At 40.2% G+C, this 23,292-nt stretch overlaps 1 protein-coding gene and 1 non-coding gene across 7 annotated transcripts in view; both read left to right on the forward strand.

Moving 5' to 3' along the window:
- N4BP2L1 (NEDD4 binding protein 2 like 1) overlaps positions 1-23,292 on the forward strand; it is a 28,388-nt gene that overhangs the window by 1,108 nt on the left and 3,988 nt on the right. For all 6 annotated transcript variants that reach the window (XM_021678278.1, XM_021678279.1, XM_044913204.1 and 3 more), the window contains exon 2: positions 23,131-23,258. In XM_021678278.1, coding sequence (XP_021533953.1) covers positions 23,131-23,258 — 128 coding nt within the window. The remainder of the gene's footprint in view (positions 1-23,130; positions 23,259-23,292) is intronic.
- LOC123324481 lies at positions 7,594-7,725 on the forward strand. Its single transcript, XR_006539844.1, has one exon. It is a non-coding gene; the product is annotated as a small nucleolar RNA SNORA16B/SNORA16A family (small nucleolar RNA).

A 23,292-nucleotide genomic window follows, 5' to 3' on the forward strand; every position in this document is an offset into this window, starting at 1 on the left:
GGGGGGGGGGGGGGGGGGGGGGGGGGGCGGCGCGGCCACCACAGGCGGTCATTGACAGAGCCTCGCAGTGGGCGCCCAAATTCGTTTACTCGCGAATTGCGTAAGCTGCCCTCCCCGTACAGGTCAGCGCGAATTACGCGGGCTCGTTGCCTGCCGCCTCCTTGCCGGGCCCACCGCTACAGCCGCAATTCCCACCACTGCCCGCCTTGCACTTGATGCTACGGCAACGTTGAACTGTTCCTCTCCTTGCTTTTGCTGACGCTGGCCCGCCTGCCTGGCTTGCCTTCCGCCTACCTTTGCCCGGCTGATTCCACTAGCCCTTTAAGACTCGGATCTGTTACCTTACCCAGCAGCTACCCCTCCCCACCAGTTGACGCTCATCCTCTGCTCCTTGGCTTCCTGTTTACACCTCTGTGACTGCGCTTGGTTTTACACATGGTTTTGTTTATCCTTAAAGTTTCTTGAAGCTAGGGGCGATAGAAGTAGTCTCTTGCCCTCAAAGAGCTTTCCATCTCATTAGAGAAGTAAGGCTAGCCATAGAGCCATGGAGTTGCTACAGAAGAATCAAGGTTAGCAGACGTTCAGGAGCTGATTTGGGGGGTACACAAAGATGGTGGGAGCAAGGTCTGAGTCCACTGGGGTCAGCGAACTGTGACAGTCCTGGTGATGTGCTGACAGTTTTAATTCGGATTCCTGGATGATTTGTGGAGTAAAAGCCTTTAGCGAAACAGGATTGCTACATTTTCACAGATTAAAGGGGTGGTGACTTCCAAAGGGTCATAGGTACCCTTTCCTAAAACGCAAGGATTTCAGTAGGCCTTCTCTCTGGTTAGGGCGATGGAGGGTGGAGAGTGGGGGAGCCTGCCTAGAACCCAGCAGAACTTGGGTATTTTTGGGTAACAGTCATGGTGGGTACATCTGTTACAAACTAAGTATCTTTTGAATTCAAATCCCGTTTAGTTTCACTTTGATTTTGCTAATCTGTGGCCTGTGGCACGCTCAGTGTCAAAGAAGGAAGTAAAATCTTTGGCCAGATTTTGTTTTTAACTACTCAGAAGGGAAGTGATAGGATAAGTGGAAGGGAAGTGCATAGGACTGAACTTCAAAAGCCATGGGATTTGGACCTTAGATTCCACATCTGTGAAGTGAGTGGGTTGGCCGGGGTGGTCTTTAAGGTCCCTTCTGGCTCTAACATTCTACACTTTTAGGATTTTAATTCCTGGTTGACATTTGGCTAACCAGAAGACACCGGATGAGAGACCAGCTTATTAAAGAACATCTCTCTAGGGACGACTGGCGTGAGCACTGGCCTGGGAGTCCGAAGATTGTGCCTTTAGATCCTCTTCATCATGAAAGCTGGTGACTTTCGGCAATCACCTAGCTTCTCTGGGACTTATTTTCCTTATACGTGAATACTAAGAAGCGATTAGATTAGGTAATTTATTGAAGATCCTTCTGGCTCTCAATTTCTAGTTGTCAGTCTTAAGAATGGCTTGTTAATAATGGCTAGGTAAAGAGCTCTGACCTTGGAGTCAATTTACAGCTTCAAATCCAAGCTCTGCCACTCACTATCTATGACCTTTACTCAGCTCCTCTGCACCTTGGTTTCATTTTCTGCTACACAGGGATATCTGCTCTGTCCACTTCAGAAGACACTCACAGAGGTTACAATGTGTGTGAGAGAACTTGATAAACTTTAAAAGTGCTGTATACATTTTATGAGGTATTAGTTGCCGCTTCAGATGTTGATCAGCTGAGATAAATCTTCAGGGTGTTACGGGGGAGAAGCCTGGCTCTGAAATGCCACAAGTAGCTGGAAGTTGACTTGGTCAGTTCTCCGGTTAGGAGTTCTGGGGCAGAGGAGCCTTAGCCCTGCTTTCGGGGGGTGGGGGGCTTGTGCATTTGTGTAGCAATCTGGGAAGTAAGAAGGGAAACAGGCCACAGCTCAGCAAGGAGGGAAGCCTTCAGTAAGGATGAAATGGTGTGGCGGATGTCACCGGGATGTCAGCGGCCGTGGCCCTCAAGGACCTGCCTTCCCCTCCTCTCTGGGGAGGTGGGGGTTGGGTTGGGAAGAGAAGGAAAATGGCAAATTGTTAACAAGTACACATGTGGAGAAAGTAGTAAAACTGTAAGGCTATCTGATGTATTGTTGGATTCTGGGAAATTCGTATTTTCTTCATTCTCTGTATTTTCCAAATTTTCTATAACGAATATGTATTTTTTAAATCAGAAAAATAAAAAGCTTTTAAAAATTGGAGGAGATCATTTTTACAAATGTGGGTTCCGCTTTTTTTTCTGCTTTTCTCATTTGATTAAAGAAATAATAAAAGTTATTGAATTAGGCTATGTCTTTCTTCCAAATCAATGTTAGATGATTGTGCTTTTCATTTTTATGTTTTTATAGTTTGAAGGGGTTGGGATGTTGAAACCATCTATTTAAATTCTTCGGACATATTTAAAAAACAGAGTTTTATCTGGTTAAAAAATTTTTTTAGTACGACAGAGTACTGAAAACTTAGCATGCCCCTAAATCTGATTTATCACCTCTATTTCATGACAAAAAAATTTCAAAAATAGTTTCTTACCATTGACCTGTAAGTCCTACTTCCAGGAATTCATCCTAAGGCAATAATTCGACAAGTGCATAAAGATAGAGAAATGTTCATCACAGTTTTATGATAGAAAAAATGTGACCCAACTTAAACATACAAAAATAGGGGATTAGCTTACAAGTCATGCAGTTATTAATGGGAACATAGATGTATTTGACATGCAAATATATTCATTCCTCCCCCCCATTAAGTTAAAAAGCCTATAAGCAAAGCTGTCTATCTATACAAAAATTCCATTTTCTATTCAAAGAAAGGGGGTCCACATATAATCATAAACAAATGTGTGAAAAGATATGTTAGTAGTTGTTGACTTTAGATAATGGGATTATAGACCTCCCCCCGACTTATTTTCTTATTTTTCTATGACAAGTATATATTACTTGTTAACTTTTTAAAGTTGAAAATAGGGGTGCCTGGGTGGCTCAGTCGGTTAAGTGTCTGCCTTCGGCTCAGGTCATGATCCCAGAGTCCTGGGATGGAGCCCCACATTGTGCTCTCTGCTCAGCAGGGAGTCTGCTTCTGCTTCTCCCTCTGCCTCTCTCCCTGCTTGTGCTCAATCTCTCTCTTTCAAATAAATAAATAAATAAAGTCTTTAAAAAAATAAAGTTGAAAATAGTTTTGTGAAACAACTTGGCTAAATAGAATCAGGTTGTGTGAGACAAAACATTTATTAAATAACAAAATAAATGTGTCATTTTCTATATAAAAAGTCTTTTTCCTAGGTTTATTCTCAGTTGGACATGTATTAGGAAACTTTTTTTAATACACAAGATTGATTTTAATTGTTATTTTGTTATTAAATATAGTAATTATTAATTTATTAATTAGCATATGAACTTGCATGGGCCACTTGATTCTTTGACACCTCAGGTTCTTTTTCATTAAAATGGAACTAACATTTCATTAATAAGTTTGTTGTGGGGATTTAAGAGACTGGTAAACAATGATCCCGTAATTACATGTGTAAAAGCACTGTGGAATGCGTGGGCTATATAAATAGCAACTATTGTTAATTATTATTCACTAATCAACAATAATAGTATTTGCTGGGTACTTAAAAGACTATTAGTACTTGCTTAGTAAATAAGATTAAGAGAAGGAGCCTACAAAAGACTAGCAAATGGAAAACAAGAATCCACACACTGCTGTGGGTAAGTAAGCTGTAACGGGGAAGAGCATTTTATTTACTTATTTATTTATTTATTTATTATTTTTTAAAGATTTTATTTATTTGAGAGAGAGAATGAGATAGAGAGCATGAGATGGGGGAGGGTCAGAGGGAGAAGCAGACTCCCTGCTGAGCAGGGAGCCCGATGAGGGACTTGATCCTGGGACTCCAGGATCATGACCTGAGCTGAAGGCAGTCGCTTAACCAACTGAGCCACCCAGGCGCCCTGGAAGAGCATTTTATATTGCTGTTGGTGTTCAAGGCCAGGGAAGTCACTGAGGATGATTAGGAGAATAGGAAAACTATGGATGAGAGAGAGTTTCTTCCATATGGAAATGGTTCTTGAGCTGGCCTTGAAGATGGGGAGGATGTGGCTGAACAAAGGAAAGGGTTAGCAACATGAATAAGGAGATGGTGGAGATAGGAGACAGACAGCTGGGTGGTGTGAAGAGAATGGCTTGACTGAAGTGGATGGTAGGAATTAGTGAATGTGTTGGTTAGGTAAACTCAGAGCCAGATCATGGGGAACACCAAAACCTGCACAAAGAAGTACTGAGTTGATAGAAGAAGTAGGATTCCAATCCCAAGACCCTTTCACTCTCAGCAGATGATCCAGAAGTATCTGTTTCCACAGCTGAACTGACAAGCTCACCTGGATCTGCATTTGTCCTTTCCTCTTACATCAGTGAAGGCTTCTGTGGACGGTCTGTTTACCTCTGTGCTTTGCATCGTGTGTGCGTATGTGTGTGTGTGTGTGTGTGTGTGTGTGTGTGTGAGAAAATGTCCCCCTTTTGGGCCATTTTAACCATTTTTTTAAGTGTACAATTCAGTGGCATTAATTACATGATGTGCAACCATCACTAGTATCTATTTCAAGAAACTCGACCCATGAAGCAATAACTCCCCATCCCCCCTTCTCCTCAGCCCCTGGTAACCTCTGATCTACTTTCCATCATTATGTGTTTGACTACCCTAGATACCTCATGTAAGTGGAATCATAAAATATTTGTCTTTTTGTGTCTGGCTTATTTCATTAGGCTTAATGTTTTCAAGGTTCATCGATGTTGTAGCCTATATCGGAACCTCATTACTTTTTATGGCTGAATATTATTCCACGGCATGGATATACCATGAAATTTTCCATTTGAAATGAAATGAAATGGCAATAGAAGAGGGTAGTTCTTCCTTTTGTTTTTAAGGCCACATATGAAAAATGTTGCCAACCTTACGTCAGTTCCTGGAATTCCTTTGAATCTTTACATATCAATCAAAGCAAAGTCTGAGACCCATGCTCTAGTACGTGTTGCATCCTTTGCAATGTTCCAGTTCCATTTGGCACCATCACAAATGGTTTGTAACATGGATTCAGTTAGGCTCAAAGGATGCTTGCTGACAGCTGTCTTTTCTTTTGTTCATGTCTCCACATAACATGAACTTTTCCATCAAGAGAGATATCTTTCCATTATTTTTGGGCACTAGAGCTTTCCAAGGAAGTTACAGGTTGCTTTCCTGATGTGATGAAATGATCAGACAGAGGCGAGGATGCAGGTATACTTTACAAGCAAACGCAGTGACCTATGGGAGGCAGTTGAGAAGAAGGGTGAGAAGAAGTAGTGAGTAGTGAGACCCTGAAGCATCCTGTGCTCCACAGCACCCTTGGCCAGTAGGCTTGGACCATGGTGTTTTTATTTATAAGGCCAGGGCTCTTGTAAATAAAAGCAAGGTCAAAATAGAAAGTTTGCAGGATTCCAAGTCTGTGTCTATAAAAATAAAGTATCACTTAGGTGACATATCAATTCTTTATTCACTTAGGTCTATTTTCAATGATTTTCCTAAGGTGGGTTTTAAATCTCCTCTCTCCGTTGCTGAGAGTCCTTACAATACTTCTTTCCGCAGGTTGGGATGAATAAGGACTGTAAATGCTAGAAATGTTTCACAGAGAGTAAGAAGATACAGTGCAGTGTGTGTTTGTAATTACTTGCTGGAAAGGCTGCCCAGCTGTACAGCGGATTTACCACAACCATGGTCCTGGAGCCACTGGGATCGTGGGAGAGCACCCTGCTGAGTCGGAGCAATATCATATTGCAGGTGTGGCTTATGATTAGAGAAGCAGTAGAAATAGGGGAAGAAATGATAGAGGAAGAATGTTTTCATAGGAAAATCTCAGGACATGCACAAGAAGTTCCCACAGAGTTAATCTAGTCCAAGCCCAAGACACTAAGCTCTGAGAAGTGAGACATCTTGATCAAGGTCATAGGGATGACTTCTTATTTCTAGTCCAGAGCCTTTACTTCTACACCAGAGGAAGAAGTTAGTGGGAGTGATTTCGTGAAAGAGTAATGAGGTTGGTTTTGATCTGTTGTTTAATAAAAACAAAAACACATGGCCTGTTAGAAGGGCTAAGTTTACCTGGATTTCAACTGTTAGGGTAAGAAAGCCATATTTTGTTATTTGTTAGTATTGATGATATGTTTCTTCTGCTATTAAAAAATACCAGGGAATTTATTTTCTTTATTAATCTGGTACCACTGGGGATAATGGGAGGGGATGATTTAGATTTTTTAATAAGTATTCATATTTATCCTGATTATATTGTGTTGGACAGAGATGTTGTCAACACTCAACTCTGGAGGATCTCAAGCCCCTTCCTCATCTGCTCACATGATAGGACATTTGTAATTCAATCTAGTGCCTTCATTCCCTCATGGCATTTCAATGAACTCTTTTCTATAATGGTACCATTCTAGGCCCATTCAGACTCTAGAGGAACCCAATAAGAAATTGTTCATTTTTACTCTAAATTATCTAAAGAGATCTAGGCTCTATGGATCGAGGAAATAGTACGACAAAGAGAAACTGATCTAATTTCTAATTGTTCCTTCATAAGGATCTCTGTTGCATCATGTGTATGGCTATCTGTTTTATCAAGGTAAGAGCCTGGGAAAAGGGAAGGGAGAAAGGAAAGAAAGCCCACATTTATTAAGTGCTAACTATATGCCTGGCACTTTATATATGCTGGCTTATTGGATCTTTACAATAACCCTACGATATAGTTGATTTCATTTTATAAGTGAGGACATTAGGATCAGAGAATCACACATTTGATTCTAAGAGTCCAGATTTCATTATACACAAAGTGGTCTTACCTTACTAGGGATGTTCATGAACAAACACACCTACATCTGCTTTTCCCAGTTACTAGGGAATCCTGTTGAGGTATGATTGTATAGCTAGGATGTTTCAATGTTCTTTTCCCACACTTTAAGGATATGATGAAGAAGTGGGTCTGAGAGGGGCTTTCTCTGCTCTCTAAAATAGCGCCTCTCCAACATTCTTTGCCCTACATTTGACTTCCTTTTCTCCCATTTTGCACTATCTGACATATGCTTATTTATGATCTATTTCTTTTACTAGGAGGTACGCTTCTTGAGATGAGGTGTGTTGTAAGCTCCATGAGATCAGGAAATATTTTCTCTTCAGCTTCTGAGAGAAGGTCTGGCACCTCGTAGACCTAAATCATTAAATATTTGATGGATTTGTTAATTCCTGAAGCTTCCTGAGAGTTGTCAGTTCAGTTGTCAGCATGGGTCTTGAAAAAGCACAAAAGTGAAAAGGAGATTATTCACATAAAGTGAGTTGTAAAAGAATGAATGGGCTGTGGAAAACAGACAAGAGAACAAAAGGGGTACAGCCCCCCCCCTCCGAAGTCCTCTTCCATCTGTGCACAGGAGAACCATTCCTGTGTTTTACACGTGAAGATACCGGATGTGCTGTCTCCACCACCCAGTAGTTAACACTAAAAAGAGGCTTAAAATTTAGAATCAAAGATGCAGCTGCTTTCACATGAAGCAGCAGTCAAAAAAAGAGCCTAAAGGGACAGTTTTCCTGTTCAACCACTGTTCTGTTGTCTGTAACCGATTTATGACATTTGGGGAAAACACAGCCAAAAACAAGCTAGTACTGAGGTAGGTGTGCTTCTCATGGCTTTTCTGAGCATGGTTGAATTGACCAACAATAGAAACTTGGGGGAAACCATTGCTAGATTCTACAGAAGGGAGCTATTCACATGCAAGAGAAAGGAAGTTCTTCTAGATGAAGTGGAGTGGGACCCCACTGGACTTGAGGACTATCTGAGAGTCTGGTTTGGGATCTCATCAATATGCCCTACTTCAGAGGCACAAAGGGTAAGGGCAGGAGTGAGCAGTGGGACAGACTGGGAACTCTTCACGGGAGTCTCCTTAGCCACTGTGGCTTGGAAGTGTCCACGGGGCTGGTAGTGGTTGAGCTGCATCTCTCCAAGGGCAAGGCTCAGCCCTGGTATGGTGTTTGGCAGCACCACGAAGGTCAAACCACACCAGGACTCAGGGGAAACTGTCCCAAGTCATTTACAGCTGTGGCCCCCACCCCTTTCTCTTCAGGCTGTTGAGTCGTAGAACTTGTTCCTGACCCCCGAGTTTAAAGTCCTTGAGGAGAATAACATCAGAGAAAAGTGCTGGAATCCAAGAAGACTCCTCTCTTCCAGTCCCTTTTGGGGGGGTAAATCCAAGGTTTGGGTAAAATTCTCAATGTACAAAGATGAGTAACTAGAAATTCCCCTCACACAGTTTGGGGCTGTATAAAAAGTGTTTGCATAATTAAGGCAACAGAGCCTAATATTCAAGAACCATTCATATACTCAGCAGGTACTTACTAAATATCTCTTATGTGCTTGACATTCTTCTATTTGCTTAGAAGAGAGCAGTGAACAAAACAGACAAAAATCCCTGCCTTCATGGAACGTATATTCTATCAGGGGAAAAAATTTTCTGAAGGGAAGAAGAAAATTTTAAATAACATCTGCTCTTCTCTGTACTTTCAAAAAACAAACAAAAAAGGATTCCATGGCTATTCCACTTGATGTATATACCCTCAGGGACTGTTCCACATGCAAAGGCAGATAGGCACAATGATGTTCGCTGAAACTTGTTCATGGTAGGGGAAATTGCAAACAAACTAAATGTTACTAGAGAAAAGGATAAATAAATGTGGTTTGTTTATTTTATAGTGTGCAGCTCTGGGACCGGAAGTCTAGGATTTAATCCAGCTGTACCACTCATGGGTCTTTGTTTTTCTCCAGCTTTAATGAGATGTCATTGACATATAACAGTTGTTTTGTTTTTTAGATTACACATGTAAGTGAAATCAGATTGTGTTTGTCTTTGTCTGACTTACCTCACTTAGCATAATGCCCTCCAGGTCCACCCACGTTGTCACAAATGGCAAGATTTTACTCTTTTTATGGCTAAGTCATATTTCATATATGCACCACATCTTTTGTTACCCATTCATCTATCGATGGACACTTAAGTTGCTTTCGTATCTGGGCTATTGTAAATAATGCTGCAGTGAACACAGGGGTGCATATAGCTCTTCAAATTGGTGTTTTGTTTTCTTCAGATAAATACTCAGATGTGGAATGACTGGATCATATGATAGTTCTATTTTTAATGTTTTGAGGAACTTCCATACACTTTTTCATAGTGGCTGCACCAATTTACTTTCCCACCAGCAGTGTATGAGGGTCCCTTTTATCCACATCCTTACCAACTCTTGTTATTTCTTATCTTTTCGATAATGGCCAATCTGCCTGGTGTGAGGTGATATCTCATGGTGGTTTTGATTTGCATTTACCTGATGATTAGTGATGTTGAGCATCTTTTCATGTGACGCTTGGCCATCTGCATGTCTTCTTTGGAGAAATGTCTTTTCATGTCTTCTGCCTATTTTTAAATCAGATATTTTTTGATATTAAATTGTGTAAGTTCTTTACATATTTTGAATATTAATCCTTTACTGGATATATGGCTTGCAAATAACTTCTCCCATTCAGTAGGTTGCCTTCTTATTTTGTTGATGGTTTCCTTCACTGTGCAAAAGCTTTTTAGTTTGATGTAATTCCATTTGTTTGTTCTAGCTTTTGTTGTCCTTGCCTAAGGATACTGGTCCAAAAAAATATTATTAGGAGTGATGTCAAAGAGCTTACTACCTATATTTTCTTTTAGGAGTTTTATGGTTTCAGGTGTTACATTCAGGTCTTTAATCCATTTTGAGTTTATTTTGTGTATGGCATAAGAAAGTGGCCCAGTTTCATTCTTTTGTATATGGCTCTCCAGTTTTCCCAGCACCATTTATTGAAGAGACTGTCTTTTCCCCATTGTTTATCTAGCCTCTTTTGTCTAGATAGACCATATAAATGTGGGTTTATTTCTGGGCTCTTTATTCTGTTTCATTGATCTATGTGTCTATTTTGTGCCAGTACCATGCTGTCTTGATAACTATAGCTTTGTAGTGTAATTTGAAATCAGGGAGCATAATACGTCCAGCATTGTTTTTCTTTCTCAAGATTGCTTTGGCAATTTGGGGTCTTTTGTTGTTCCATATAAATTTTAGTATTATTTGTTCTAGTTCTGTGAAAAATACTATTGGTATTTTGATGAGGAATGCATTGAATCTGAAGATTGCTTTGGGTAGTATAGACATTTTGACAATATTAATTCTTCCAGTCCATGATCATATTATATCTGTCAATTTATTTTTGTTATCTTCAATTTCTTTCATCAATAAAATATTCTTACAGTTTTCAGAGTGCAGGTCTTTAACCTACTATGTTAAATTTATCCCTCGGTATTTTATTTTATTTTATTTTTTGATGTAGTTTAAATAAGATTGTTTTCTTCATTTCTCTTTCTGATAGCTCATTATTAGTATGTAGAAATGCAACCAATTTCTGTATGTTACTTTTGTATTCTGGAACTTTACTGAATACATTTATTCGTTCTAATAGTTTTTTTGATGATCTTTAGGGTTTTCTGTAGGTAGTGTCATGTCATCTGCAAATAGTGACAGTTTTAATTATTCCTTACCAATTTGAATCAAGCCTTTTATTTCTTTTTCTTGTCTGATTATTGTAGCTAGGGGTTCCAGTACTATGTTGAATAAAAGTAGCAAGAGTGGGCATCCTTATCTTGTTCCTCATCCTAGAGGAAAAGCTTTTAGCTTTTCACCATTGAACATGATGTTAGCTGTGGATTTGTCATACGTGGCTTTTATTATGTTGAGATACATTCCTTCTATAACCACTTTGTTGGGAGTTTTTAATCATAAATGGGTGTTGAAGGTATGACCTAGGACAAGCACTGGAGTGAGACAAGGGCCACCTACAGTTTGGCCCTCCTGCTGCAGGCCCCCCCAACCACCCCTCTCACCCCTGCCTTAGGCCTGGACAATCCCACAGCATGATCTCCCTCCAGGACCCACATTCCAGGCTTCCACTTCCAGCTGGGTTCTTGGCCTCATGGCTAGGACCCCAAGGAGGGCTGCTCAGACAAACGCCTAAAGGCCCATGCTTGGGCCACAAAGGCTAGCTATTATGGTGTCTAGTGGCCAGGAGGATAAAAATGGATGTTGATTTTTGTCAAGTGCTTTTTCAGCAACTATTTAGATGTTCATATGATTTTTATCCTTTGTTTTGTTAATGTGTATCACATTGATTTTTTTAAAATGATTTTATTTATTTATTTGACAGAAAGAGACACAGCGAGAGAGGGAACACAAGCAGGGGGAGTGGGAGAGGGAGAAGCAGGCTCCCCGCTGAGCAGGGAGACCGATTCAGGGCTCCATTCTAGGACCCTGGGACCATGACCTGAGCTGAAGGCAGACGCTTAATGACTGAGCCACCCAGGCGCCCTCACATTGATTGATTTGCAGATGGTGTACCATCCTTGCATCCCTGGAATAAATCCCACTTGATCATGGTGTATGATCCTTTTAATGTAGTGTTGAATTTGATTTGCTAATATTTTTTGAGGATCTTTGCATCTATGTTCATCAAGGATATTGGCTCAAAATTTTCTTTCTTTTGTGGTGTCTTTGTCTGATTTTAGTATCAGGGTAATGCTGGCCTCATAAAATGAGTTTGGAATTGTTACTTCCTCTTCAGTTTTTTGTTTTTTTTTAAGATTTTATTTATTTATTAGACAGAGAGAGAGCACGAGCAGGGGGAGTGGCAGAGGGAGAGGGAGAAGCAGGCTCCCTGTGTAGCAAGGAGCCAGATGTGGGGCCCAATCCCAGGACCCTGGGATCATGACCTGAGCCGAAGGCAGACACTTAACCGACTGAGCCACCCAGGCGCCCCTCCTTTTCAGTTTTTTGGAATAATTTGAGAAGGATAGGGACTAACTCTTCTTTAAATGTTTAGTAAAATTCATCTGTGAAGCTCTCTGGTCCTGGACTTTTGTTTTTTGGGAGCTTTAAAATTACTGATTCAGTTTCATTACTTGTAATTGATCTATTTAGATTTTCTATTTTTTCATGATTCAGTCTTGGAAGATTGTGTGTTTCTAGGAATTTGTCCATTTCTTCTGTTTTCCAGTTTGTTGGCATATAATTGTTTGTGGTAGTCTCTTATAGTTCTTTGTATTTCTGTGATATCAGTTGCAACTTCTCTTTAGTTTCTTATTTATTTGGGTCCTTTCTCCTTTTTTTCTTGATGAGTCTTCTTTTCTTCATGAAGTTTATTGATTTTTGTCTATCTTTTCAAAAAAAACCAGCTATTAGTTTCATTGACCTTTTCTTTTGTCCTTTTTTTAGTCTCTATTTCATTTATTTCTCCTCGGATCTTTATTATTTCCTTCCTTCTACTAACTTTGGGCCTTGTTTCTTCTTCTTTTTTAGTTCTTTTAGGTATAAAGTTAGATTTTTGGGGGGATTTTCTTATTTCTTGAAGTAGGTCTGTATCACTATGAACATCCCTCTTAGAACAGCTATTGCTATATCCATCCCATAGATTTGGAAAGTTGTGTTTCCATTTTAATTTGTCTCAAGCTATTTTTTTATTTTCTTATTGATGTGTTCATTGACACATTGGTCATTTAGTAGCAGGTTGTTTAGTCTCCAAATGTTTGTGTTTTTTTCAGTTTTCTTTTTTTAATTGATTTCTAGTTTCATACCACTGTTATCAGAAAAGATGCTTGATATGACTAAGTCTTCCTGAATTTATTGAGACTTGTTTTGTGGCCTAACATATAATCTGTGTGTGACAGTGTTCCATGTGCACTTGAAGAGAATGTATATTCTGCAGTTTTTGGATGAAATGTTCTGTATATTAAGCCCATTTGGTCTACTATGTTGTTTAAGGCCAATGTTTCCTTATTGATTTTCTGCCTGGATGATCTATTCATTGATGAAAGAGGGGCATTAAAGTCCCCAGTATTATTGTATTACTGTCAATTTCTCCCTTTTTGCCTGCAAGTATTTGCTTTATCTGTTTAGGTGCTCCTATGTTGGATGCATAAATATTTACGAATGTTCTATCCTCTTCTTGGATTGACGCCTTTATCATTATGTTATGTCTTTTCTTTGTCTTTTATTATCTTTTTTTAAAAAGATTTTATTTATTTTTTAAGAGAGACAATGAGCACGAGTGGGGGTGGGGGGAGCAGAGAAAGAGCGACAAGCAGACTCTGTGCTGAGCGCAGAGCCCAACTTGGGGCTCAGTCCCATGACCCTGAGATCATAACCTGAGCTGAAATCAGGAGTTGGATGCTCAACCGACTGAGCCACCCACGTGCCCCCAGTCTTTGTTTTAAAGTTGGTTTTGTCTGATATGAGTATTGCCATTCCAACTTTATTTTCTTTTCCATTGGCATGGAATATCTTTTTCTATTTCTTCACTTTCAGTCTGTGTGTCATTAGAGCTGCAGTGAGTCTTAATTTCTTCATCTGTACCACAGGGGTTACTAACAGTATTTATCTCACAGGTCTATTTGAGCATTATATGAGAAATGTAAATCCATTAGAATAGTGTTGGAACAGAGTAAGCACTTAATAAATGTTAGCTATATTTGCTGATAATGGAGCACTACATATAGTGGTTAAAAGGAATGGACTAAGTCTATATATAAACATGAATAGATATAAAAATATACTTTATTTCATTCAACAAATATTTATTGAGTGCCTACTATATTCCAGGCAGTCTTCTAGGTACTTGAGAATAATTAGTGAACACAACAAAGATCCTGCCCTCATGGACCTTGTATGCCAGAGGTAGAGAAGCAGTTGTAAAGTATAAAGAAATTATATATTATGTTAGAAGGGATAAGTGCCCTGGAAAAGGGAAAAGAGAAGTATAGTAAAGGTGTTGGGAATGCCAGAGTTAAGGGCAGGGGGGTTGGTTGAATTTTAAGCCAACAAAACAAATATGAGAAAATGTTAACAATTATAGACCCAGGTGGTAGGTATACAGATATTTATTATATTATTTTTCCTTTTCTATATATTTAAAGTTTTTTTCTTGAAAATTCCTCTCCATGTCATGAAATAAAAAAAAATAATAATAAGGAGTCTGAAATACGAAGGGAGTTGGCTAAGAAGCAGAAAAGAATTAAAAAGGAGCTAAATGAGAACTATTTTTAATAAAGAATCCAAAGAAAATGTTGGACTTTAAAAGTCCATTAGAAATAAAGATGAATAGAATCACAATTCAGAAAATCGAAGAGTAATATAGAAGACACATGTGGGGCGCCTGGGTGGCTCAGTTGGTTAAGCGACTGCCTTCGGCTCAGGTCATGATGCTGGAGTCCCTGGATCAAGTCCCGCATGGGGCTCCCTGCTCGGCAGGGAGTCTGCTTCTCCCTCTGACCCTCCCCCGTCTCATGTGCTCTCTCTCATTCTCTCTCTCTCTCAAATAAATAAATAAAATCTTTAAAAAAAAAAAAGAAGACACATGTGATAATAAATATAATCAAATAAAACCATAGTAAATATAACCAAAGCTACGATTACAGATAGAAGAGCACATATTTCTGAGTTGAAGACCTAAACAAAAGTGATAAAAAGATAAACTCAGTACTTAGACACACACTAGTAAGACTGTTGCAAAGCTATTATTAACTACGCCAAACTCCTTAGTTCCTTTTTGTTGGGTGTGGCAATGTGCCTACTATAAAACTACATTTTTGGGGCATCTGGGTGGCTCAGTCGTTAAGCGTCTGCCTTTGGCTCAGGTCATGATCCCAGGGTCCTGGGATCAAGCCCCCCATCACATCGGGCTCCCTGCTCAGCGGGGAGCCTGCTTCTCCCTCTCCTGCTCCCCCTGCTTGGGTTCCCTCTCTCGCTGTGTCTCTCTCTGTCAAATAAATAAATAAAATCTTAAAAAAAAAAAGCAAACAACAACTACATTTTCAAGGCTCTCTTGCCGATTTCTACCATGTAGAATATGGATGTGAAAGCTGGAGCTGCAGTAGGAGGCACAGAATGGAGGGGGGGAGGAATGGAAGCCTCATGCTAAGAAAGGTGGAAGATACCTGGATTCATTGTTGACTTGGGTCCATGTGATATCTCTGTATTTTTTATATGTAATATATAAATTTTTAAAAGACACTGTTACCTGAGTTTTCTGCTAAATGCAATTAAACCCATTTCTAACTGAAACATTGTTGAACTATAAACATTTGTGGGAAAGGACTGTAATCCACTAGTTCTCATCCAGTCAAACTGCTCATGTGTGAAGACAATATAAGGTCTTTCTCAGACACACAAGAGCTCACAAAGTATATAACACCCACGTATTCCCGACTCTGTGTAGATCTGAGGTAAAATTCAGGTAGCACAGCATCCACGCTGTGTAAACCTGGACCAATTATTTAACCTCTTGAAGGTTTAGTTTCTTTATCTAAAAACTAGAGAAAATATTATTTACTTCATAAGATTGTTATAAAGGTTAAGGAGAGATAATATATGCCAAGCCCCTTGTGTATGCTTAGCACTCTTGAAAAGAAAATTTATTGCAACAACCAAATTTAGCCCACCAGGAGAAGAATCAAAGACATCTTGAAAAGGATATCCTTGGGGCGCCTGGCTAGCTCAGTCCTTAGAGCATGTGACTCTTGATACAGGGTTGTGAGTTCAAGCCTCATGTTGGGCATAGAGCCTACTTAAAAAAAAAATCCTTTTATGTGGTATCGGTCAGAAATGTCTCTTCAACCAAGTAAGAAAATAAAAGTATAAATTGTATAAAGGAAAGATTCATAACTACTGGATATAATTTAAAAAATAAGAAAATACTGGAAAAGAAGAAAATGAATTTATACATCAAGCTTAGTGGAACAAAACAGAAAGTCCAGTAATAGACCTAATTATTTGTTATCATTTAGTACATTAAAAAAATGTATTTTAAAGCAATGGGGAATTGACAAAGTATTCAGTTAATGGGTTTGGGATAACCAGGTTCCCATGTGGAAAAAAAACCCAGTTAGACCCTTAACCAATACAGCATACCAAAATAAAATTTTAGATGAATTGGGGAGGACAGTGTAATAGAACAAAGATGAATATTTACATAAACCTGGGCTGGGAAAGACTTGTAAATGTATCATCACAGGCAGAAAATAGAAAGTAAAAGATGGATGCATATGACTAGAAAATTTCTAAAAATTTAGACTTTTATGTTAAAGTTTATCATAAACAAAATTTTAAAAAATTTACATATTCAGTAAGAAGGAGATAACGTTTATTAACAAAGGATGTGAAAATGCAGTTCATAAAAGAGTATTTCTAAATGATCAGCACATGTAAAAATAATCTTGCTGATAATCAAAGAAGTTGGTACAAAGTAAATGCTTAACTATAGGGCATTGGAAAAGTAAGTTATGATACACCCAAGTGAATATTTATGTCATGATCATTAAAAATAATGTCATAGCAAGATATTTCATGAGGTGGGAAATGATTGCTTTGGAAATAAGTTTGGTGAAAACTTGGTATGCTCTATATTATGTTTCTGTTTTTAATGTAACAAAACATCAGATAAAAAAGAAATTCTATCTACCTATCTACCTATCTACCTACCTACCTATCTTTCTGTCTCCTGGAAAGAAGATCAAAATGTTAATAATTATTTTTAGTTGGGGGAATATGGGAACCTCCCCTTTTTTGCAGTTTTCTGTTTAAAAATATTCTGCAGTGAATATATATTTCTTTGCTAATTAGAAAGGAAAAACAATATTTTTAAGGTTTGTGTAGACAAGGACACAGGAGCCAGCTTGAAGGGATACCTACTGGTGAAATTGGGGCAACTTGAGCATCATAAAGAATAAGGATGTTAAAGATTAGTAAAAGGGAATGAGAGGGGCGCCTGGGTGGCTCAGTCGTTAAGCTTCTGCCTTCGGCTCAGGTCATGATCCCAGGGTCCTGGGATCGAGCCCCACATCGGGCTCCCGGCTCCATGGGAAGCCTGCTTCTCCCTCTCCCACTCCCCCTGCTTGTGTTCTCTCTCTCACTGTCTCTCTGTCAAATAAATAAATAAAATCTTTATTTAAAGGGAAGGGGAAAGAAAGCTCCTCTTTACAAGACAATGCCACAAAGTAAATATAGAAGAAATTACATAATGAGAAAAATCAACATTCTCCAGTTCCTAATGTAATACTTGATTCAGGCAGTGGTCAGCAATGGAAGTAAAGATCATTGAGGGTAAGGTTGGTGGGCAACAGGATCATTACATGGGGTCTCACAGTGTCACTGCCCAGCCCCCCATCCCTGCCTTCCTGCCCTGATGTTATCTAATATATATTTTTTTAAGTTATCTAATATTACAAGGGAAGCAATGTTCCTTTACAGAGGAGAGATCTGGCTACCACCACCTTTTAGCCAAGTGACCAGAGGGAACATGATAGTACAGACTGTCATTATGTGCAAACAGAAGTATACAAACATTACTTCTGTACCTTCCTTCCAAAAATGTGTCACCTAGATCTAATCCTGAGGAAACCATCAGAAAAACTCAGAATGTGGGGTGTTCTAAAGCCAGCTGACCTGGACTCTTCAAAAAGGGAAACCAAAGAGGGCATGAGGACAATTGTAGATTAAAAGACACCAAAGAGACATAAAACCAGATGCAGTATCAAAACTATGAAAGACACTATTAGGACCATCAGGGAAATTTAAATTTGTTAAATTAAAAAAATTCTATTAACATTAGCTATTACAAATTAGTGTTCATTTTCTAGATGTGCTCGTGTTATTGTAGTTATGTAGGAGAATGTCCTTGTCCGTAGGAGATGCTTGACTAGGAATTTAGGAGCCAAATGTCACAATGTCTGCAAGTTAGTTTTTGAATGGTTCGTCAACAGTTCATATGTGAGAGAGAAAATAAATGAGGCCAAATGTTGACAACTGGTGGCTGGAGATGAAGGGTAAGCAATGTTGATTGAATTATTCTTTTGACTCATTTCTAAGGGTTTGAACATCTAAGTATGAGAGGTAATGGGGGGAGGTTCAGGTGGAAATAAAAAGGAGAGAGAAGAGTGAAATACATGAGACGTAAGGGACATGGCATCCAGGTACAATGTGTGGATCTTGTTGGCTCTCGCTTCCAACAAATCAACCCTAGGGACACATTTATGAGAGAATCCGGGAAATTTGAACACTGGCGGGATGTTTGGTGAAAGGAAGTATGAAGCAGGTGAAACAAGACTGGCTATGATAATTTTTTTTTTTTTTTGAGAGAGCGAGCACGTGTGCAGGAGGGAGGGGCAGAGGCAGAGACAGAGAGAGAGAGAGAGAATCTCAAGCAGGTTCCACCCCCAACACGGAGCCCTCTGCGGATCTTGATCTTGATCTCACAATGCTGAGATCATGACCTGAGCCAAAATCAAGAGTCAGATGCTTTACCAACTGAGCCACCCAGGCACCCTTGCTGTGATAATTATTGAGCCTGGGTCATGGGTCCATAGGGAGTGATTGTATTATCCTGTCTACTTTTGCATGTTGGGAAACTTCCATAGAAAAGTTGGGGGTGCAACTCAAAATTACATAGTAACATTGGACTTTGTCAGGGAGTGAGTGACCAATAGATATCTAAATATGTTCCCATGGGTATACATAAGAATTGCACAGAAGAGTGGTAAGTTGTGAAATCAAGATTAGTACCTGAATTTCTCTCATAGCAGTGATTTTAAGTGAGTTGCATGGGAAGGGAGAGCTGTGGTAGTGAAGGTTACATGGAAGTAATTGTCTTTCTGTTTTTTTCCTTTTCTCTTATTTTCATCCTCTCAATTTCCCCAATGCATGAGGCTCTTGACCACCATAAAGAAAGCTAGACCTGATGCATTGTCTTCATTACTTCTGAGGCTGATGGAATGTTATTTATTGCTTCCACCTAAGTTTGAGAAATTCAAGATTTGTCTATTTCATCAGTTCTTATGTAGCTCGGAGAGCTTTTATTGTCCTGCAGATTCCAGATGCTACTGTACTTGCCAGTGCTAATTTAACATTGAGCTGAAGATAAACACAAGGTTTTGAAAGGAATGATCATTCAGGAAGATCATACAAACCTCCTACTCCCCCTAGCCTCCCCAGGATCCGTGAGAGCTGTAAAGGTGAAAAACACTCATATTTTTGCATGCCTGTTGGTTAGGTTAAGCCTAACTTAACCAGTTAGGCTAAGTCAGATATCTCTTAGGGAATGATGAGCAGGTGGTCTAGCCCCATGATGGCCCTGAACAATTTAACTTTTACTCTAAGGCAGAATTTTACAATTAAGGAGGGCAGTAGTTTCTTTGTTGTGTGTGTGTGTTCTTTTCTTTCTTTCTTTTTTTTTTTTTTAAGATTTTATTTATTCATTTGAGAGAGAGACAGAGAGGGCACACAAGCAGGGGGAGAGGCAGAGGGAGAAGCAGGCTCCCCGCTGAGCCAGCCAGGAGCCTGATGTGGGGCTCCATCCCAGGACCTGGAGATCATGACCTGAGCCGAAGGCAAACACCCAATCATCTGAGCCACCCAGGCGCCCCTATGCTTTGTTTTCTAAAAGGAAATAGGATTGAAATAAAATGTGAATTGGATACTCATGTCTTAAAGCTTTTTTTAAAGGAAACATTAGAGAGTGAGAATATTAACTTCCACTAGATAACATAAGCCATAAAGAGGAAAACAAGAGTAGACAAGCCTATGTACAGGAGAAGAAAAATTCAACTCTGAAAATGGTAAAAGACCACATCGAAACCTATGAATGGCAAACCTAATAGGAAAACAAACGAGATTTAGAAGGGATATCAAATCTGGGACCAAAAAGAAGAAAAAAAAAAAAAACAACTCTTGGAACCAATATCCGTAACTTTGCTTAACTTAGTATATACAAAGATAAGGAAAGTAAGTTATACACTGCTATTTAACCTCTGAATGCAGCTTTCATTATTTAGATTAGGTAACACTGATGAAAATACTTTAGAAACTGTAAAATATTCACAAATATAAAATACACATGCACTTAGTGCTGCCTTTAGATTTTTTTCTAAGGTGTCATCATAATTGTTTGCCTTGGAGGTTAAAGTTTGGACTTATGATTTGGGCTTTTCAGTTTGAGTATCTTTAAAGTCAAATAAAAGACATGTATATGGAAACGAGGCAGATTTGTTTCATCAAATCTCCTTTATACTTTTGTGTCACGGTGTACCCGTGGTAGAGTTTAAGTGGCTACATTTCCTTGCCACCTCTCCCGTGGTTTAGTTCCCTCCGCTTTCACTGGGGGCCAGCACAGCGACTTGCTTTGACCAGCAGAACGTGGTGGAAGCCTAGCAGCTTGCACTCCTGCCCTCTGAACTACTGCAGTTGGTGAAGCGCCCAGGTTGACCCCCCTGAGGCTGAGAGACCACAGGGGCTGAGAGGCGGGGCCGGCAGTCAGCAGACTCGTCAATGGAGGAGGCCGGCGGAGACCACTCAGCCCCTCCCCTGTCAGAGGATTGTGGCTGCAGGAACGATCCCAGGCAGGATGGGCAGGACAGCCCCCAAGCGCCCAACCCAAACTGCTGATCCATGAACTCAGTTCATTACCTTTCCCGGCAACAGGCTTCCTGGGATGGGAGCACCATCATGAATCACTTTGATCATCTGTTCCCACTTTAAACACCCCACATCCCTTTGGTGATCTCTTCTCATCTCATACGGTTTCCATGCTTTTCAGACCTTACACTGACCTGGTCACTCTTCTCTGGACATAGTCCAGCTTGCCAAATCTCTCTTTACATTGTGTAGCACTCAGAATGGAAAACCGCTTGCAAATACGAATTGCCCCTTTTACTCGCTCTGGTTTTTCCCTAGAGCTCCTTTCTCATAACAAGCCCCCGAAGCAGGAGATTTACCTCTTGTGCTTTTAACCCCCTCCCCCAGCGGCGGAATTCTCTCATGTCTCAGGATCCAAGTCCACTGGTGTCGCCTTTATAATGCTTCCCTGTCTGAACTTGTTCCCGACCCCAAAGTCTCTTGTCCTTCATCCGTACAGCTCTTTACACTGAGTGTTAGGTCCGCTGTGTCTGGCTCCTTGGCTAGGCTCTGAATTCCTTGAAAACAGCTATTTTGTTTTCTTTTTGTACCTTAACACTTCACCCAGTACTTGGCATATATTAAATGCTTAGTAAATGTTTAATGAGTTGGATAATTATCTAATATTCTCTGGGTATTAAAATACATTATCTTCTCGTCTACATTTTTCCACAAGGCCATTAAGAGAGACCATCAGATTCCTGTCTAAATCAAGATATAAGATTATGTCCATTGAATTTTTCCCTGTTTACCAACTCAGCCCATTAGCTATGCTGCTGCTTTCTTTTTGAATGCCATCAAGCCTGCTGAAGAATTTTGACAGAGATGTTTGTTTGTTTCCTGTTTCTGGAATGTGTTCACTCATTCTTGAACATTGAGGCGTTTGCTTTATTTTGGTTTTTCATCTCTTTCATTCACAGCCATACGAATTCACTTGCAGTAATTTCAAGATTACATACACACTCCGGCATATTTTACTACTGTGGCACATCAACAGTTGGGGTTGGTAAATTTGATCTCATGTGTTGTAACTATTAATACAATAATAGTACTTTACACTGTTAAAGTGCCTCACTATTTGCAAAATGTTTCCCCAGATCTGATCTCATCCGCACTTCAGTCAAATGATAGGTAGGTGGGTAGGTAGTGATGCTTATCTGTGGTTTTCGGTCAGGGAAATAGCTTAGAGAGAGAGGTCACCTGACTGGGTATGGAAGAGTCAAGAATTGAACCCAAGCCTTTCAGAACAATTTAGAAGCTTGTTTAGGATCTGGGCTCTGGTGCCTTAGGCGCATTCTGCTCACTCCTGATTAAAGAGAGCTTTTCTCACGGAGAAGGACAAACACACACCACCAGTTGAACAGCTCTGCTTTCTCCTTGCATTTCCTGTTCTTGTCATTCTCCAACCTTTTTTCCTCCAAGCTTTTTCCTTTTTATTCTCCCCCACCCTGCTTTGTGTTCTGAGCATTCCCGTTCGGTCATATGTTCTGCTTGCGTGCGGAATTTGTTTTGGTGCCGCAGGGACGAAGGAAAGAAACGGACACTCGTGTCGGGCGCTGCACCCGTGATTATCCCCATGTTATCGGATCAGTGTGGTGACCTAGCAGGACAGGTGAAATCATCCTTCGTTTCTACAGATGACGAGAGGAGGCTCAGAGATTTACCCAGTTACTACCTACCTTCGCATCCATCTTCTCCCCCCAAGTTGTCTGAATAAGGATTTCAAGTGGAAATATCTGCCCTTGGAAGTGATTTTGTGCAGAATTTAATATGCTTTTTTGTTGGTTTTGTTTTGTTTTAAAGGGGGCACTCCATGATGTTTTCCTTTTTTCTGTGATAGTTTCATATTTCGAGAGTGTGGGAGTAGTTTAAGAAGTCCTGGGGAAGGCCGGCTGTACCTCTTGCCTTCCAGTGTGCTTGTTCCCATTTGGTGTAGGTCACTGTTAAGATGTAAACTGTTACCTGGATGAGGGTTGCACGCACATGCAGCCCTTCTATCCACCTCTCATACCTCAGCAAGAACTAGTGTCTCAGATGGGTCATTACAGAGACCAGAGCTCCAAGGAGCTGGGACCCGGGACAGGTGAGAGATGGGGCGGGAGGGCCGGGCTGCCGTCTGGGGGCCGGCAGCGGGGGCGGGCCTGGGGGCGGTGCACTGGTGCATCCCTGCACAACAGGCAATGAGGACTAGTGCCCACGAGGAGGCTGTCGTCACGCCTTCTCCTAACCTCCCGATCTAGAGTCAGTCTTCGTGCTGCAGAAGTCAATGCGGTGACCACACTTCTGAGTTTTAGGAGTTGGGCCGCACACACAGCCTCCTGTGGAGGACTGGTACCTTCTAGGGATGATAAGCATCTCTCTCCTTAAATTGAATTTCAACAACACGCAACCTGGTGGCCTCATAATTACAAACCGCTAAATGTTAGAGATGGAAGGAAATAATCTATAATGGCTGTGATTAGTCATAAAGCAATCTCTTATTTCCCCACTTTCTAGACAATTGCAACACGACTTTCCCAGGGCCCTGATTTTCAGCACGGATGATTTTTTCTTCAGGGAAGACGGTGCCTATGAGTTCAATCCTGACTTCCTGGAGGAAGCGCATGAGTGGAACCAGAAAAGAGGTGACAAATTCCTTTCCAAATTCCCCGGGAAATC

This window comes from Neomonachus schauinslandi, chromosome 3 (genome assembly GCF_002201575.2).
Source record: "Neomonachus schauinslandi chromosome 3, ASM220157v2, whole genome shotgun sequence".
Lineage (NCBI taxonomy): Eukaryota > Metazoa > Chordata > Mammalia > Carnivora > Phocidae > Neomonachus > Neomonachus schauinslandi.